Source organism: Ascaphus truei, chromosome 1 (genome assembly GCF_040206685.1).
Source record: "Ascaphus truei isolate aAscTru1 chromosome 1, aAscTru1.hap1, whole genome shotgun sequence".
In the NCBI taxonomy this organism is placed as follows: Eukaryota; Metazoa; Chordata; class Amphibia; order Anura; family Ascaphidae; genus Ascaphus; species Ascaphus truei.
The window spans coordinates 180,748,917-180,769,139 of record NC_134483.1 but is presented as its reverse complement, the minus strand read 5'-3'; the positions used below and the strand labels follow the sequence as shown (position 1 = coordinate 180,769,139).

Genomic DNA, 20,223 nt, shown 5'->3' with positions numbered 1-20,223 from the left:
CCGCTCCTCCTTTCGGACGCCACCTGCTGGTCTTTGCTGGAAACAGGTCCAAAACCGCTGGATTCGCCATTTTGAAAGAATAGAGCTGCAACGGGGACCTATGGGACAGTACAAAATGGGGCCTGAAAAGGCGGGAACATCGAACAAAGGGCTATAATCACTTCCTAACTATTAACCCTTCTCCTCCCGCATGGATCCCAGTGTGTGTGTGGTGCAGACACTGAAATGGTGACAATGCCTGATAACAGGGGAAATACACATTGGAATGTTGTAGCTAGGTAAAAACCACATTCCTGGACCGTAGTCCAGTTAACCCCTTGCCTCCCTGGTGAGGTCAGGGGGTGGCCATATGGGGGGCCTGGCTACACTTAAATAAGATAGCTGTATTGAACCGGACTATCCTGTATTTGGACACTCTGTCCAGTAAAAAAAAAAGAGAGGTAATACTGGAGTAGTATGTATTACCTCTCTAGACTTAGTGACCTGACCAGCTAGGAGGTGTGGGTTTCTCCAAGCAGGGCTGTTGCTAGGGGGTTGTACGTGTTTCCTCCATCCTGATTGGCTGCTGCTGGGTACTGTAGCCAATCAGGAGGAGGTGTTAGGAGCCTGTGGGTGGGGCCAAGGAGGAGGAGGAAACGGCATGGGCATAGAGAGTTGAGAAGTGTGTGTCTGTTCTGTTGTGAGTCTGTTCTGGTAGTCCGTTGCGTGAGTCTGTTCAGTTTTGTGTGAGTCTGTAAGTGTGTATGTTTTTCTGTGGTTGTGGTTGTTCTGTTGGTGGGGGAGAGAGAAAATTAGAGGAATAGGGAGATAAAATGAGAGGGAGGTAAGGGGTGAGAAATTATGTGATGAGGGGCTGGTGTGGAGAGAAAATGAGAGGCATGGGAAGGAGAGAAAATGAGAGGGAGGGTGTGAGATATGATGTGATGGGGATGAGAGCGTCGGGGGTGAGAGATGAGAGGAGGGTGGTGGGTGAGAGTGTGAAAGCAGGTATGTTATTTATAAATGATCTCACCGTCACATCATTTTTTGCAAAATTTCACTCCAAGTGTGCACCAATTTGCACCATTTCAGATTCTATTTCATAAAAGAAATTTCAGGGAGGGTGCTCAGTTCTCAGATTTTTTTTGGTGAAATAGAATATGAAATGTTGCAAATTGGTGCATACTTGGAGTGAAATGTAGAAAAAAATACGTAACAATGATATCATTTATAAATAACATACCCCGCCACCGACTTTTCTCCAGCGCGTCGCACCTTTCATCATTGTGTCCAGTATTTTTGGAGGAGCCACCTGCCAACCCTAAATACATGACAAATGAATACCTGTTAGAATCTGTAAAACATCACTCTACTAAATCTTGCTTCTCCATTGATTATGAAAACAGTTCTAGTGTGAGTGAGAGAATGACATAGATAGACATGTAGTGACAGAAGTGCTGAATTCTATTCGCTATAAAGGTCCTGGAGAATTTAACTAGGCAAACATGTCCAGGTTCTCATCGTGCACATGAGCGTTCAAGACCTCGGGACATATTTATAGCAGTGCTAAGCTATGAGGCACCATACAACATATATATTTTAATGGGACATTAAAGTGCCAGTTAGTCATTTAAAAAATAAATAAAAGAGGAATGCCTAGATTCACTAAATGATGAAAAAAGAAACAAAAATGGTAATAATCAGTGGATATCAGCAATTTTATTTTTTCCTAACATCATCTCGCCAGCCTTAAAACAGACAATTTGTTTAAAAAAAAAATGATATTATATTGTATCAACAAAGACTCTTAATTTTAGAAAGGAAGATTTTAGTTAACCAAAGAAAAATCTACAAGGAATAAATTGGGATGAAGTTCTTGCAGGAAAAAATGCGGAAGATAACTGGGCAATCTCTAAAACTTTTTAGACAAGTGCCCTTTGATAGTAAATACAGTATAAAAGAAACAAGTCTAAACCAATGTGGATAAATAAACAGGTAGGGGAGGAAATGGAAAATAAGAGGCAGGAATTTAGATTGTTAAAGTCAGAAGGGACAGAGGCAGCATATCAGAAATATAAGGAATGTAACAAAAGTTGCAAAATGGCAATCGCAGTAGCAAAAATTGAAAATTTGAATTGAAAAGAAGATTGCAATGGAAAGTAAGATAAACTCTAAATGTTATTTAAAGAAGCAGTTCGAGTGGCATGTTTGAATTTTTTTTTTACATAGGGTTGAAGCAGGGGGTCTTCGGAGCTGAATCGTGTTGATTTCAACTACGATAACCCGCTGCTTCCCAAAATACTTACCTTCACAGGGGGTTCCGGTAGCAGCTTTGGCTGGGCTAGTTTGTGTTCTCATAATGGTGGCTAAAATGTCCCACGTCACACGGGCCAATAGGAGGCCGTGACGCATCCCTTGTGGCTTCTTATTGGCCCGAGTGACTAGGACATTTAAAGACCAAAGAGATATCGGCACCTCCCATGGAGGTATGTGTGACGGTAGGGGGTAGCCGGCTTTCATTAATAAAGGTGGAGCCTGGCTGGCTGCCCCTGAAACCGTATGGCAAGAGCTGAGTGTCAGCTCTTGGGTCTAATATTGTACCTTACTGTGTTGCCCTGTAATTCAGCTCCCCTTATACTGTCCCCCATAGGGTTATAAGCTAGGAACCGTGTGTGTGGGGTTAACTATGTAAGCCCAGTGGGCCAGTTAATGCAGTCTGTGCTGTATTCCCTTTGACCCATGGTCCCGTAGCTGCCTGTGCAAGCTTATACGTGGGTTGCCATGTATGGGTGGCCTCTTATGAGAAATAGCTGCCGGGCAGAGACTTCTGGAACATGAGGAAAAAGGGGGATAATTGGAGGCAAACAGGGTTAACCTGTTTTACCTGTCAGCAAGGTATTAGAGCTGGGTCTAGAAGGCTTGAACGTTAACGCAGGTTTTAGCAACCCAGCTCGCAGATCCCAGTTTTAGAGTGTCAGCTCTAGAGATCAAATGTTACTGTATTCGTTGTAGGGGCTCGTGTCCTAGAACAGGTTTTAGAGCCCAATTCACAGACCCCACATTTTATGTCCAAATTGTAGAGTGCAAGCTCTAGGGACCAAATGTTAGTTTTAATGTGTTTTAAAACTACAATGCATTTTGTGTTTGTGCTGGGAGCTGAACTGCATACAGGACAAAAGGCAGCTAGATGTAGATAAGCATAGCAAAAGACATGCAGGTTTGTGGCTCATTGGTGAGGGGGGAGGCCTGTGAACAGGATAGTAAACCATGGAGAAGAAATCTCAGGTATCAGTGCATCTGAGTAAGGGATAACATCATCATGTGAATAAAGTTCTCAAAATGGATAAAGAACAGGTAACACACCAGTTAGTAGAACTTAATGGATTTGATAGAAGAACTCATTGATGGGTTACAACATGCAAATGTAGGGAATATTACCCGTGTCAACAGCTGTTGTGTTAAAACGGTGATGACTCAGTAAACCATACACAAAAAGGAAGCGCAAAAAAGGAAAAAACATCAGTCAATAAAACTTTATAAATTAAGTAGTTCAGGGTGTAAAATGATGTTGCTGCTCACATGGGAAAGGGAACACACCCTGTGCAGGACTCAGTAAACCCCCTAGGTAGGCAATAACCCTGCAGTGTATTCTCTTCATTGCAATTCTCATAAAAACAAGGAGATTTGTGCTCCCATTGCTGATATTTGTCATCGTTGCTGGTGTGTACCGTCCTTTGATGTGTGTATCCCGTCCAAACATAAACATAAAAAATTCCCGTGTGGAGAGGAAAAAACGGAGCACAGTGTTTTTATCTTTATCTTTATCAAAGAGTATCCTACTCTTTGGATACTCTTTGATAAAGCACTATTATAGCATGAAATGCATCAGGGGTAGATCCATACTCCTCCATGTTGTTCACCTTTTATAAACATTAATTTTATTATCACCCACGCTTAGCCCCAAACTTTTTTGGTATACGGTGTGCTCCATTTTTTCCTCTCCACACGGGAATTTTCTCAGTGAACAGGATATGTGGAGTAGAAAGCCTTTGTTTCACCTAGACACAGGGAGCCAGTTTACTTATAGAGGTGTTCCCTCACAAGTATACAAATTATACAACAGCTAAAAGAGAACCGGTCCGTTCGTGTATCTTGCCCCCTGGTCAACGTGCCATCTTCACGCCGTTCCATCCGGCGTCCCACGTCACTTCCGGTCCTGTGTGTCACACGGTATCTGGTTCCCCGTAGCCTTACGCGTTTTGAAAGAGGGTTCCTTCTTCATCAGGGGCATGTGTATAATGTCTAATGTTCCCTCCCAATATACCCCCGCCCTGTGTCTGCACCAAACAAACTTTATTAAACAAGGTGTACATTCACAGTACTGGGATAAATCGGAGGATATGTAAACATGGATACATCTAATCTGAAAATATCTAATATATATATGAAAAATAGTTCTATTAATTAGTCAGATGTGGGAACACATTAATGTACATAGGTCAACATTTGAGAAATTCATAATCTCTTCATACTTAACTAAAGATTCACTAATTTAACCCTTTAAAATATATGGAGCAATTAGGAGAAAATGGTTATTCAAATATTCCTTTTTAACTTATTGGAGGATAATTTTCAGAGAATACAGACGAGCCAACGAGTATTCTAACACTTGCCTTAAACTTGCCTTAAACTAGCCTGGTACATGCTGGGTACATGCTGGGTACATTTCAGTGACATTTCTGCAGACAGACTAATGGCCCATCGGATTAACACAGCAGGGGTTTCTGGCAGTCCCATTCAGTTTGAATGGGACTGCCAGGAACACCAGCTGTTAATTCCTATGGGCCATTAGTCTGTCTGCAGAAATTTGTGAAATGTTGCAGCATGTACCCAGCATGTACCCAGCATGTACCAGGGTCTTTTTGGAGATTGCCCCAGGTTTGTTTTAAAATAATCATCGGCACTACAGTAGTTTTTAAACAAATTTAACCATTTAGGTTAGGGTATATGGAACAATTTGGAGAAAATGGTTATTTAAATATTCCTTTTTATCTATGGAATAATTTATTGGAGAATCATTTTCAGAGAATAGCTTTTAAACAAATCAACGATCTGCAGAAAAGAGACAATGAGACATTGCATATGCGGAATTGCATCCCATTATTTCAAGAAACAACCCAGATGAATATTTATATTCAAACCTGTTGGAATTAGAGTTTTTAATTTGAATATCCACATTGTTTCTCTCTGGGAGATTTTTTGGACTAGGTCACCCCCTTTTATTCCTAATTATAGTTTACCGATCCCCATGAAAGTTAGGCCATCTAATTTACTTGGATGATATCTTTTAAAATGACTGAACACATTGTGGGTATCTAAATCGTCATAATATTTCTACAATGTTCTCCTAGTCTTTGTTTTAAACATCTCTTGGTTGGTCCAACATATTTTTTTTTGCATGGACAAGTTAAAAGATACATGAAACCTTCACTGTCGCAATTAATGAATTAATTTATTTTAAAGGTCTCTTTAGTATGTTCTGATTTCAATTCTTTCTCACTGATTTCATAATTGCAATATTTGCAGCTTCCATATTTTACAAATCCTGGATTACGTTAGGCTTCAAAAATATCCCTAATGGGGAATATAAGCGTATTAGACACAATTGTTCGGACAAAGACATTTTTGTAGAGCAGTCACAGATACTGACAAAGAAATTTCTAGAAAGAAACGGACTGGTTCTCTTTTAGCTGTTGTATACTTATGAGGGTAAACCTCTATAAGTAAAGTGATATTTTAAAAGAAGGAGCTCCGTTTAGCCTGTCATACTCTGATTCTGCTGTGGAGAAGGAGTGAGAAGGAGCAAAGAAATCTTTAAGTGCCTGAACGCAGCCACTTGCATTTACAGATGCAGCAACGAGTATCCGATCACTTGCATTTGAAAATCTGGGGCAATCTCCCAGTAATTACATTTAATTTAATTTATTTTACAAATGTAATGTTCATATTTTACCACTGATAGCCACCCTATCCAATTACTAATTGCAACTAGACTGAAATAAGCAAGTAACAATTATACAATCAGTAAAACAATTGAAACATGTTTTTTGAATCCTTTCATTAATGGAAGTATTTATTGGGGTAATGAGAGATGCAGACCCATCCCTGACGAAGCCGCATTACGTGGCGAAACGCGTACTAAGCACAGAGCACAGAGCACAGACTGCACAGGTCGCAGTGAAGATTCCACAACCCACTCCGCGAGCTGCAGTATCAGCTGGAAAGGCAAACGAGGACACAGGACGCCCGGCCTGCTGACTTCACAGCAGGAAGGAATTGGGGAAACAACACGCTGAGAAAGACGGCATACAGACGGCACTGTGGAGAAGATCAGCAGCCCCCGCCAATCATCGGAGGTAGCGGGTCTCCAAACGGACTACTGCCCGAAACAGCTGAACAGTCCGGCGGACACCCCAGGAGCAAGCACTGTCTTCACAGTCTCCAGCCAGCAGCAGACACACAGAGGGATTGAGACTTCACACTGTCTTCAGGCAATTATTCCCTTTACAAACATTTATTACCATATACTTTTTTTTTTTTTAAAGCTTTTTTATGTGAGTGCATAATATTGTATTTGTGAACAACAACACATGACATATTACACTGTGCCATGATTTATTTAACAAAAATAAAGGCAAAATGGAAAAGCCATGTGCGAAAAACCAAGTACACCATATGATTCAATAGCTTGTAGAACAACCTTTAGCAGCAATAACTTGAAGTAATCGTTTTCTGTATGACTTTATCAGTCTCTCACATCGTTGTGGAAGAATTTTGGCCCACTCTTCTTTACAACGTTGCTTCAGTTCATTGAGGTTTGTGGGCATTTGTTTATGCACAGCTCTCTTAAGGTCCAGCCACAGCATTTCAATCGGGTTGAGGTCTGGACTTTGACTGAGCCATTGCAACACCTTGATTCTTTTATTTTTTATCCATTCTGTTGTAGATTTGCTGGTATGCTTGGGATCATTGTCCTGTTGCACGACCCAATTTCGGCCACGCTTTAGCTGTCAGACAGATGGCCTCACACTTGACTCTAGAATACTTTGGTATACAGAGGAGTTCATGGTCGACTCAATGACTGCAAGGTTCCCAGGTCCTATGGCTGCAAAACAAGCCCAAATTATCACCCCTCCACCACCGTGCTTGACAGTTGGTATGAGGTGTTTGTGCTGATATGCTGCGTTTGGTTATCGCCAAACGTGGTTCTGTGCATTATGGCCAAACATCTCCACTTTGGTCTTTTCTGTTCAAATGACATTGTTCCAGAAGTCTTTTGGTTTATTCAGATGCAACTTTGCAAACCTAAGCCGTGCTGCCATGTTCTTTTTAGAGAGAAGAGGCTTTCTCCTGGCAACCCTTCCAAACAAACCATACTTGTTTAGTGTTTTTCTAATTGTACTGTCATGAACTTTAACATTTAACATGATAACTGAGGCCTGTAGAGTCTGAGATGTAACTCTTGGGTATTTTGCAATTTCTCTGAGCATTGCACAGTCTGACCTTGGTGTGAATTTGCTGGGACGTCCACTCCTGGGAAGATTGGCAACTGTCTTGAATGTTTTCCACTTTTGAATAATCTTTCTCACTGTAGAATGATGGACTTTAAATTGTTTGGAAATGGCCTTATAACCCTTCCCAGATTGATGGGCAGCAACAATTGCTTCTCTAAGATCATTGCTCCTTGGCATTGTGTTAACACACACCTGAATTCTCCAGACCAGCAAACTGCTAAAACTTCGGCTTTTATAGTGGTGGTCACACTTGCTGATGATCAATGAATCAGGGGCATTTGACTAGCAGCACCTGTCTGCTACTTAGCATCTTAATTCCTATGGAAGCAGTAAGGGTATACTTAGTTTTTCACACGTGGCTTCTCCATTTTGGCTTTATTTTTGTTAAATAAATCATGACACGGTGTAATATGTCATGTGTTGTTGTTCATCTGAGGTTGTATTTACCTAATTTTTAGACCTGCTAAGGAACAGTTTATTGTTATTATGTCCTGATATGTAAAATCATAGAATTCAGAGGGTGTACTTTCTTTTTCACACAACTGTATATATACTGTCACCACCCGAGAAATGCAAATAAAAGATGTAAAATTAATAAATCGCCAGTGTCTCAGGTCCCTGTTTATGATAGAAAAAACTATGCACTTAACACACAAAAATCTGTTGTCGCAAAATATGTCCAAAAATGGAAATACTCACTTCAGAGCCCAAGCATCACTTATTAAATTTTTTAAAGCTGCAGACCAAACAATATTCTACATGTCTGTTTTTCTTTTAATAAATCAGTCCTGTTCTATGAGAGAATACTTGTAGCATTTAAAATTGAAAAAAAAAACTGATCTGAAGGACATTTTTAATGTATTATAATGTAACAAGCATTTCTTGTTTCAATAGCAACCATTTACAGTCATATCCCATTCCTCTTCTGAAACATGCTCTGGCACACCCCTTTTTGAGCCCTGCTCTCTCTCTAGCAGTGCACCAATTGTATCTAGTGACTGCCTGGTCACATGATCTTCCACACAGAACTTTGCATCTTGGATCCTCTTCTGCTACACAGACAGCCATTTAGTGAACCACCAAGCTAAATCTTCGCTGATCGATCACAGAAGAACGGATCGATCTGCAACTTAGCTAATTACTTATCATTTTGTGGTTTTATTGATGTACATATTAAAGGGAAAAAAAATTAAAATGGAAGCTTGAACTGCTGCTTTGATATATATATAAAAATACATTGCTTACATCAGGGGTGCACAAAGTTTTTGGCGTGCTCCCCCCTGCCTGGGAGCCCCGGGGGTCATACCCCCCGCACTGTTAGAAGCCAGCGTCAAATGACGTCACGGGTCATGTGACATCACGTGACCCCACAGCATCATTTGACGCGCGTTGTCATGGTGACGCGTCACCGAAGACCCGGTTGGCAGCAGGTAAGGGACGTTACCGAGGCCTCACGCCTCCCCCAGCATTTAATTTAAAGTCCCCATTCAAACAGCTAAACCCACTCCTGTCGTAAATCAGCCTAGAGGTTGACAATTTAATGACAGAGTAAAAATTTTTTTGCTAAAAAACGATGTTTAGACTTTGCCTCAGTATATAACCACATAACTTCCCTTCTCTAATACTGAGATACACGTGAGTCACATCAATAGATTCAGGGGGTCATTACAGCCACAACGAGACTAATCACGACGGTCTTAATCACACATCTTCACAAATGTTGAGGCTTCTTTGAAGCTGACAGCATAGTATCTGGTTAGCTTTAACGACCCTCTAAACCCCACGTGCCACTTTTAGTGGGTTATCTATGACAGGCCCCTCCAATTAAGTTCTCTTTGATAAACCCAGACCTAGTAAAGGTCTTGACCTGTCATAAATCCAATATTTTGTATTTTTAAACCCAAATTGTGCCTTCATTAATCCCTGAAGGACCAGATGGATTAAAATACATAATATTGTGATATTCTCATGATAGATACTATTCAGGAATACCAATTTGATAACAAAATTATTAGTAATAGTCAGCATGCATTTATGAAGGATAGGTTGTGCCAAAGTAACCTTATGTGTTTCTTTGAGGAGGTAAGTAGGAATGTAGATCAGGGTAATGCAGTTGATGTGGTCTACTTAGGTTCTGCAAAGTCTTTTGATACAGTGCCACACAAGAGGTTTGTGTACAAAATAATGGAAATTGTTCTGGGTCAACATATTTGCACCTGGATTGAAAACTGGCTGATGGATAGACAACAGTGAGTTGTCATAAATGGAATATTTTCAGGTTGAGCTAATGTTGCAAGTTTAACTTGTTAGTTCATTTCATTGAGGTTGAAATAGAGAGCAAAGTCTCTATTTTTGCTGAAAACACTAAATTATGTAAAGTACTAAAATCAGAGCAAGATATAATTTCTCTACATAAGAACTTGGATAAACTCTGAAACTTGGGCAGGTAAATGTAAGGTTATTGCAAGAAAGAATAAACAGGCTACATACAAACTAAATGGGACAAAATTAGGTAAATCCTTTATAGAGTAGGCATCCAGCTTAGCAGTAGTGCTCAATGCGGGGCAGTAGCTGCAAATGCAAATAAGATCTTATCTTGCATTAAGTGGGTATGGATGGAAGGGAACTGAGCATAATTATGCAAGTGTATGTAGCCCCCTTTCCCTATGCCTAAGGGAACAACGCGGCAACTACGCGTGCTGCTATACTTGATTGCTCACAGGAGGCCTAAGCCTCCACCGCTGGGAGCCTGCTGTGAGCTCTTTCTCCTTGCAGCGCCTCCACCTATGAGGGATCCCAGCGTAGGCAGGATGATTCCTCATAGGACTCAATACTCTCAGTAATAACAATAACACTATATTTATAAATGGGCTTTACTATAATGTCATAGAATATACACCACTCAAATAGAAATCAGCAATAGTACAATACAGTAGTACAATACCCAACACACCTGTGTGGTTCCCCAAACTACTGAGGGTGCCCTGCGCACCTAAACACCCGGCGTTCCCAGAACAATCCCACACCCAAATATGAGGTATCGCTACCCCTCCCCCCGGTGATGTGTAGGTGCACGCTGGTACCTTCCTGGTCAACGTCCCAGACCAGGGAATACTTGGGCAATTGTGTTGGATCAGGTCACATGCAGTGGGGCCTCCAACATAAATCCCCTCACGCCTTACAGATGGTGGTCACGTGCGGTCTCGTCTGAAGACCGCAAGTTCTGGCTTAGTCCAGGGGCTTATTTGCTCTGTGTACACGTCCCTCCTCCTTGCAGGCTCCCTACGGACTGAAGCGCGGGCTTTCCACGAGTGGAGGATATCCTGCTTCCTCCCCTCCGAGCCCTATTAGCTGGGACAGCCCCGTGATGTTTTCCTTCCCTGGAGGATCCTGAGACTTGTAGTCCTGCGCTACGGAGCCATCCTAAAATGGCCACCTCCTCACACTGCACATGCACACCTCACCGCATTGTGCATCAGTGATTACCCAAAATGTCCGCCCCCACACTCCCGATCATGCGGAGCTCTGGAGCCCGACCAGACAGTGGAGCAGTTGCCTTCTCACCGGAGGTAAGGAGGGGGGGGACTCTGCTACATCCTCCCCCTGGTGGAGAATCCAACAGCCCCGCTTGGGAACAACATATATACAGATACTTTATATAATGAAAAATGCATATGAGCATACAACTTACTTGCAAAATACATCTAAACCAAATTAAACAGCTCAGTGAGCATGGTCATTACAGAGACAAACCTGCTCTGAGACAGCTGCTGAGACTCATAGTGATGTGCCCCTAACGAATCATACGCCATTCTCTTTGGAGGGCATCTCACTCTTTGACTCCGTCGAGTCTCTTCTCTGACATCTTCTTGGGTGGAGAGGCTACCATCGGCTTGAGGCCCTGGCCCTCTCATAAAGTGTGAATCTTGAACTACATAGTCTCTAGTAGGAATGAAACTTGGACTCCTTGGGTCAAGGTTGTTGGCTTGTTGAAGCCACTGGGGAGGGTACAATGGGGTCCATTACTTCTTCTGGTGGTGCCCACCAGTCTCCATTTGTGGTGGCAGAGGTTCCTTGAAAGGATCCTGATTATTTTCCGTTACAGCATCCGGAACCTCGCTGGACTCCTCCTGTTTACTTGCCGGTGCTTTTGAGGATGGTTCAGATTCCCTTTACCCCACTTGAGGAATAGGTAGCAAGTGATTCCAATGACAGACCCTTACCCTTCTTTCTGAATCTCGGACGTGATATACAGGAAGGCCCGGCATCTGCGACTCTACCTCGAAGGGAGCTTCTCGCCAGCGGTTGGCTAATTTATGCTTTCCTGGTATTCCTAAATTCTGCAGGAGAACTGCGTCTCTGGGCCAAAGTTCCCGATGGCGTACTTTATGGTCATACCTCCGCTTGTTATTCTCGTTCAGCTTGGTGGTTACTTTTTCTGCCAACTGATATGCTCTACGGAAGTTATCCTGGAGCCTTTGCACATATTTGTAGTGCATCATGTCCGGTACACCGTCGGTGGATACTCGGAGACAAATGTCCACAGGTAGTCGCACCTCTCTGCTGAACAACATAAATAGGGCGTGTACCCAGTGGATTCATGCCTGGTGCTATTGTAGGCATGTACTAACGGCTCAACATGGTTGCTCCATCTGGCCTTCTCAGAGCCCTTCAGAGTGCCTAGCATATCCAATAGAGTTCAGTTGAACCTTTCCGGAAGGGCATCTCCTTCAGTGTGATAGGGAGTCGAACGAGACTTCTCGATATTGAGCAGTTTTAGACGTTCTTTGATTAACTTCTCTCACAGTACTTTGGCTACTGTGAGAGCTTTCTGGTCTTCTGCGGGGGTGGTCTCCAGAGAGAAGTACCAGTCGTCTTTGTCACGTCCTAGATACTGCGGCCATGTGTCTCACTTCCCCTGGTGGAATGTCGACCAACCCTTTTTCGTGATTGAAGATCTCACCATACTCCTCTTGTGCAGCAACCCTATAGCACTCTTCGAGCACTGGATGGATCCGTAGAGAAGATAGGGGTAGTTTGCCTGCCTCATAAAGATAAGCCCAGATAACGGCCCGTACCCCATCGGCGTTAGTCCCCAAGATGATTGGGTAAAATGGGTCTTCCCGGGGCTCGGGGTATATCAGAGCCTCCATGTCCATGCGGTGGATCTTGTTGGTGTTCAGTTGCTGTATATTTAGCCGAACTTGCACACCGTTGATGGGGTAGTCTTCATTACTAAGATCCCACAGCTTCATCTTCTCTGCCAACTGCAAGGGCAGAATGTGTTGGTCATAGAAAAGCTGTTAGATAATGGTTACCTGTGACCCACTATCCAGTAAGGCCGAGGAGTAGATACCCTCCACAAGGACTCTTATGATCGTGGCCGGCCCCTGTAGGCATCCGGTTGTCGTGCTTCATAGGGGCAGAATGCTCTCCGATAGAATGATTGCATCGCCTGCACGGTGCAGGATGAGGCCCCAGTGGTGGGTCTTTTGGGCTTTGAGCAGTCTTTTGCAATATGACTGTTTCGGCCACAATTGTAGCATCGGATATCATAGTTGGCAGTGAGGCCAGGATTATGAGCTGAGCTCCTAGGCACCCTGGGGGAGGAGACAGGCGCCACTGAAAAAGGAGTGTCCGTGGCACTTTCTGTCTCCGTAGGTTTCTGTATTGATGCCCCCTGTGTCTCTTCCTTGTGGGACTCCTTTGAGGGAGTTGCATGTCTCTCTCCTTTGGCAGAGTCACGAGATGTTCTGGAAGGATGGGCCCACGAGATGGTCTCTTGAGCTTGCACTCTATCCATTAGGTCTTTAAAAGGAAGCGGATGTTCCAGGTAGAGGGTGCAGCTGATTCGGATAGCGACGGGGTCCATGGGCAACGCTCCCCGCAGGAGTTGTTTGGTTCTGAGATCGTTGGCATCAGACGTTCGGACCACCTTCTTCTTTACCAATGTCCATAGGGCTAACTGAAGTCATCTGAGGAACTCCGTGATGTCTTCTCCCTTGGCTTGTGCAAGGGCAGGGAACCGAGCCAGTAGAGATGGCATCGTCCGGGACGCCATAAACTTTGGTAAGGGCCTGTATTAGTGCTTGATTGTCAGCTTCAGGATGACACTCACGTTAGAATTGGACAATATGGGCGGCTGGAGGCTATAAACACTCTATGATTCGCAGCCGCTTTACTGCATCGGAGCAGGACCAATCGGAGTGGCCGACTGGGGGCGTGTTCTAGACGTGCCCTGTGCTCTTTGGGGATATATAATGGTTGCTGGGTCTCGGTCTGGAGGGGCACCTCCAGCGTGGTCCCTGGACTGAAAATCACCCTGGGTAGGAGGGGATCTGAGTAATGAGCACCCTCCAAGCAGGCATCATAATTCCCAGGGGTATAAGAAGGATGCGGGGTTCCCATTGGGTACGGTGCCAAGGTTGGGAATCTCAGGCTGGATGTGGCTATTGGCATTGACAGTTCAGGAAAGATTACCGGACAGCCCGTGGGTAGGGCTTCCGGAAAGTGTAGTGCCCTGGGATATCGGCCTCATGTACCTCGTGGCTGGTTGCCACTATGATGATGCTCCAATGGAAAGTGGGATTCCACTTTTGGCTTATTTGCAGGATGTTAGCAAAGCCCAGGAGAGGCCTAAGTTGGTCAAAGACTTCTCGAGGGGTTGTGTCGAACAGCACGTCCCCCACCGCAACCACGTGCCGGGAAGACTCATTGAGTTTCAAGTCTGCTTGGAAGGGGAGAACATGGTGTTTTTTTTCTTTTCAATTTGCACTACTGAGTCGGGCACCCCAAGTCTGAATCTCAGCACCGCCTCCAAATATAGCTCCTTTTCCCCGTAATTAAAGGAACCACCAGTACTGCTGTTACCTGTTTGGCTACCAGAAGGCCTGAGCCTCTGCCTCTGGGAGCCTGGGGTGTCGCTTCGTCGCCTCGGTGCAGCACCTCCACCTGTGAGGGAACCCAGTGTAGTGGGATAAGCCCCTCACAGGAACCAAATAGTAAATACACACACAGGTATATAATAACGGGTTTTACTGAACAACAATATGCAATCTGCACATGAGTATATAGCCCACACACAACCCCAATACACCAATTGAGTGTCCCCAAGGTACATTGGGTACTTGGCACCAATATCCCTGATGTCCTTTTCCCCCAATGTAAGGGCCCACCCAAAAGTTTATGGAATAGCACTATCCCATGAAGCATTGGTGCACTTGGTGTGGTACCTGCCCAGGTGCTCCGGCACCCAGGGACTGCCGAACAACAAACAGAGATCTGCTGATCCAGTGACGTCGTCGTCCATGAAGGCGTCCACCTCTGCATGGGGTGAACTCCCATTGAGTGTCTAATAACGTAGGTGGTCTGTCCCAGACCACAGGACGCTAGTCACCATGCGGCGTCCTGTCGCTGATGTCTATCACTATTAGGCTACTGGGGAAATGTCCCTATCTGGGGCCTTTCCCTGAAGCAGCCACACCTAAATGTGAGTGGAGCCTATCTGGGACCTAAGGGGCATTCTGGGCCTAATCCGGGATAAAGTGGCACCCGGACACTACCTTCCCCTTCTGTCCTGGCTCCAACTGGCAGCGCGAACTGCTACGCGCCAACGCCTCTCCTCACCGTGAATCTTGCTCTCCTATTTGCTAACACTGGCCACATGATCGGGCCGCCTCAGAGCACTCTGGGTAATGTAGTTCCCTTGTGGAACATCACATGAAATGGCCACCGTCTCTTACTGACACTGTGTATGCGCCCGGCACTTTTAATGGCTGCCGCAACTTCAGGACACTCTGTGCATGCGCGAGCCATATCTTGCGCATGCGCAATGGACAACATGCGGCCACCGCTAGCTGGGTGCTCCCTCTACTGCCACATGCAGCAGCAGCCTCCCTGCACGACCCCACAGCCGTAGAAGCCTCCACCGTCCCCGAGCCTGTATTGGGGGTAAGGGAGGAGGGGGGGAACAGGGGACCCGGCTACATAAGGAACCCCAAACCTCTCTAATACTGTGTCTGAGATCAGATGCATTGTAAGAAACCCAAACCCTCTCTAATAGCGCGTCTGAGATCAGGTACATTGTAAAGTCTTCTGTATTTGATACAATATTCAAACGACCTGAAAATTGCAAAAAACCCTTTAGGGATGCCCAGGGAACCCAAGGGTTCCTATGAACCCCTGTTGAAAAACCCTGGGTTATAATATCAAAGTATTAGAGATGGTGGAAAATACAGCAGCAGATTGATCAAAGAATGCTTTTGATTGATTAAAATTGGTACTGTTTATTTATTTTCGCACCAGCCTTGTTCCAGTTTTGCAGCAGGGAAACTGTGAAACACAGCGAGCTACCACCAAACCTGCTACAAATGTTATGTACTGTACTGTATGACATAAACTAAGTGAGGCATTTTTCTAACACACACCCTCTTCATTCAGCTGGGCTGGTGACAAACACACACACACACATCCACACACACACAGCAGACTGCAAACCCAGCCTCGCTCTCAACAGCAACAGCAACAGCAGCAGCAGCAGCAGCACTCCCACAATCCCGGGAGAGATATACACGGGATCAGGCTGAGCTTGAAACAAGAGCTTCCTACTGTATAGCTCCAGCTCTCCTCAACCCAGCACTGCATCCCTCTCCTCCTGCCTCTTCTCACCAACATCCACTCCTCATCTATTAAGTCAGCACAGGCAGTTCCCATCACAGACCCCACCACGTTCACTCTGAAGAGGGAGGGGAGGAGAGCAGGAGGAGGAGGAGGAAGAGATGCATCATCTTGGCTTGTAGTAGTAGCCCTCTTGTCCATTCTTTGAGAGCACCGTTTCCTTCTTGTGGAGGTGCATGTTTGGTTGCCAGTGCACCAAGGAAAAGGGGACTATGAAAATGATCCGTTTGCGGACTGCCAGCATGAGATCCTTAAACCTGGAGATGAAATGCACCATCCGTCTGCTGGATGACTCTGAGATCTCATGCAACATTCAGGTATGGGGGCAGGGGGGTTGCTGCTGATGAAGGGTTATTATGGCATCTGGATGCTCTGCTGTGTTACCAGGAGGAGAAACTGCTTAACCAGTTAGTTAAAAATGAAAATAACGAAGAAACATTATTTTTTTATTAGGCGTTGAGAAGGTTACATTACCCAGGAGAGGACTTGTGACTTTGAGTGGAAGCTCATGCATTGTACCTCGTGTCTATGCTTTTATCCTGACCCTGCCTGTGTTTTCTTCTGCTGGTGTCTGCAAGTTGAACCTTTCCTCTGTTCCTCTGATGGTGGTTGTCACTATAAGTTTTTGAGAAACAGGCAGCAGACTCCGGACTAAAAAAGGGATTCGTGGGCATTTAAAAATAAATAAATAAATAAATAAGCAGCAACATAACTGCAGCTTGGTGCAGATATGGGGAAGTTAAGACCTGTGAACAAATGTGTATGGAAAACAGGTCTGCTTGTGTAGGACAACATACAGAGATGTACAATGAATTATAGGTCTACTTTTCGCTGTGGGATACTGGTACATCTTGTGGTACAGGGAGGTTATCTTATTTTGCAGAATAAGCAGCATCACTCTGCCTGTCTGTTATATGCAGATTTGCAGTGAGTTCATCACATCACATAGAGGACATCGCCCTGCTGCTGGGTATATGAGTGCAGATCGTATCATATTTCTGATCTGTTGCACAGACCTTTATTTCTCTTATTTCCCCCCACTGATACTGCATTAAACATTCACATAGTCCCCTCTGTGCAGAACTCTGTGCATTAGTGCGATGCTGGAAGTTGACCTCTGTGAATTGGTGAGATGGTGGAAGTGGACTTCTCTGCATTGGTGGGATGCTGGAAGTGGACCTCTGTGCATTAGTGGGATGCTGCAAGTGGACCTCTGTGCATTAGTGGGATGCTGGAAGTTGACCTCTGTGAATTGGTGAGATGGTGGAAGTGGACTTCTGTGCAATGGTGGGATGGTGGAAGTGGACCTCTGTGCAATGGTGGGATGCTGGAAGTTGAACTCTGTGCATTAGTGGGATGCTGGAAGGGGAACTCTGTGCATTGATGGGATGGTGGAAGTGGACCTCTGTGGATTGGTGGGATGCTGGAAGTGGACCTCTGTGCATTAGTGGGATGCTGGAAGGGGAACTCTGTGCATTGATGGGATGGTGGAAGTGGACCTCTGTGGATTGGTGAGATGGTGGAAGTGGACCTCTGTGCATTGGTGAGATGGTGGAAGTGGAACACTGTGCATTGGTGAGATGGTGGAAGTGGAACACTGTGAATTGGTGAGATGGTGGAAGTGGAACACTGTGCATTGGTGGGATGCTGGAAGTGGACCTCTGTGCAATGGTGGGATGGTGGAAGTGGAACTCTGTGCATTAGTGGGATGGTGGAAGTGGACCTCTGTGCATAAGTGGGATGCTGGAAGTGGACCTCTGTGCATTGGTGTGATGGTGGAAGTGGACCTCTGTGCATTGGTGGGATGCTGGAAGTGGACCTCTGTGCAATGGTGAGATGGTGGAAGTGGAATACTGTGCATTGATGGGATGGTGGAAGGGACCTCTGTGCATTGGTGGGATGGTGGAAGTGGACCTCTGTGCATTGGTGGGATGCTGGAAGTGGACCTCTGTGCATTGGTGTGATGGTGGAAGTGGACCTCTGTGCATTGGTGGGATGGTGGAAGTGGACCTCTGTGCATTGATGGGATGGTGGAAGTGGGACACTGTGCAGACCCTGGTCCCACACTTGAGCATATAATATTTTTTTTCAGATATCACATGGCACAGAAAATAAAGCAATAATAGCAGCTTTATTTACATTCCTCCCTACACGTGAATGTTCACCCAGGCGCCACCCTCTGACTATATAAGAAATAGGACTCCATCTGTGTAACAGCTACAGGGACCAGGATCAGATTTCACAAGTCACCATGGTTACATTGTTCTGCTTTCTAGAAAATAAGTACAAATAAATATTACTGTATATAGATGTATTCCTTAAGAGGTGCTTACTTGCAGTAAACAGTGCCGGAGCACTGCATTCTTGTCACTAAAGGTATTATGATTAATATCTGTTGTGTAGTATAGAGTATATTCAACAGATATGCATATAGTAGCTATCAATATGTAAAGATCACAATCATTGGCATTTTGGGGGGCTCAGGTAATATGCATTTTAATTCCTGCCACAGGACTTAGCATTACTTTTGCAATGCGCATTGCTAGGGAAATGGTTAAAACATATTTGAGTAAGTGGTCAAAGTACCTTACCACTAGTGGTAACATGCCTGATATCTATGTTCTGAACATCATTGGGCTCTCCAGCCCTCATTGCATACAATATGTATTCATTAAAAATGGAGACTGTAGACTAGAGTATATTCAGAAGAATGCTGATCACTGATTTTGGTGGTCCTTAGATCTTATATCAGTTGAACAAATATGAGTCTCTGTGGCATCATTGTGGCACCGGATGCTCGAAATGGGTCTGAATTCATCCTGAAAACTGGAAAAAATCTTTGGGAAGCACAGAACAGATACAAATATGTAGATTAGAATATTATGTAATATTCATATTTATGTACAGACATGTGTGACCCTGTAAAGCTGGAAAGCTCAACATATATTTTGTTACCATTTTGACAATGGGTTGATGCTTGTAGAGGTCAGCACTTTAACCATAAGACAGTTCCTTCTACCTAGAGCAGTGGTTTTCAACCTTTTTTTGGTTAGGGAACCCCAGAATTCGATTTTGACATTCTGGGGAACACCAACCCTCGCCCCCCCCCTCCCCATTGCCCCGCCTCCCTCCCCCTCACACTCCCCCCTTGTGTGCACACACACTCTCCCACTTACACACACACTCCAACGTACACACACACTCCCACTTACACGCACATTCACACACTCACACACTACCATTTACACACACACACTCTCCCAGTTACACACACACACACACACACACTCTCCCATTTACTCACACCCACTCTCTCCCATTCACACACACAGACTCTCTCCATTTACACACACACTCTCTCCCATTTACACACACACACACTCTCCCGTTTACACACACACACTCTCCCACTTGCACACACTCTCTCTCCCACTTACACACACACTCCCACACTCCCATTTACACAAACATACACACACACACACACACACACACATTCTCTCTCCCATTTACACACACACACACACACACACACTCTCCCATTTACACACACAATCTTCCACTCACACAAACACACACACACTCTCCCACTTCACACACTCTCCCGCTTACACACTCTCTCCCATTTACACACACACACACACACACTCTCCCATTTACACACACACACACACACTCTCTCCCATTTACACACACACACTCTTCCACTCACACAAACACACACACACACACACTCTCCCACTTACACACACTCCCGCTTACACACTCTCTCCCATTTACACACACACACACACACACACACACACACACACACACACACACACACACACACACACACACACACACACACACTCTCCCACTTACACACATTCTCTTTCCCACTTACACACATTCTCTCTCTCTCTCACTTACACACACACTCTCTCACCCATTTACACACACTCTCTCTCCAACTTACACACACACTCCCACACTCTCCCATTTACACACTCCC

General features: G+C 44.7%; 1 protein-coding gene across 6 annotated transcripts in view; it reads left to right on the top strand.

Annotated features, from left to right (window-relative positions):
• Window positions 1-16,044: 16,044 nt before the first annotated feature.
• The window catches only part of FRMD3 (FERM domain containing 3), a 240,890-nt gene continuing 236,711 nt past the window's right edge, over window positions 16,045-20,223 (top strand). For 4 of the 6 annotated variants that reach the window (XM_075598857.1, XM_075598856.1, XM_075598853.1 and 1 more), the window contains exon 1: window positions 16,045-16,546. In XM_075598857.1, the coding sequence (XP_075454972.1) occupies window positions 16,534-16,546 (13 nt within the window). In that variant the 5' untranslated portion in view covers window positions 16,045-16,533. The remainder of the gene's footprint in view (window positions 16,547-20,223) is intronic. The other 2 variants (XM_075598858.1, XM_075598855.1) reach the window with 1 other exon arrangement.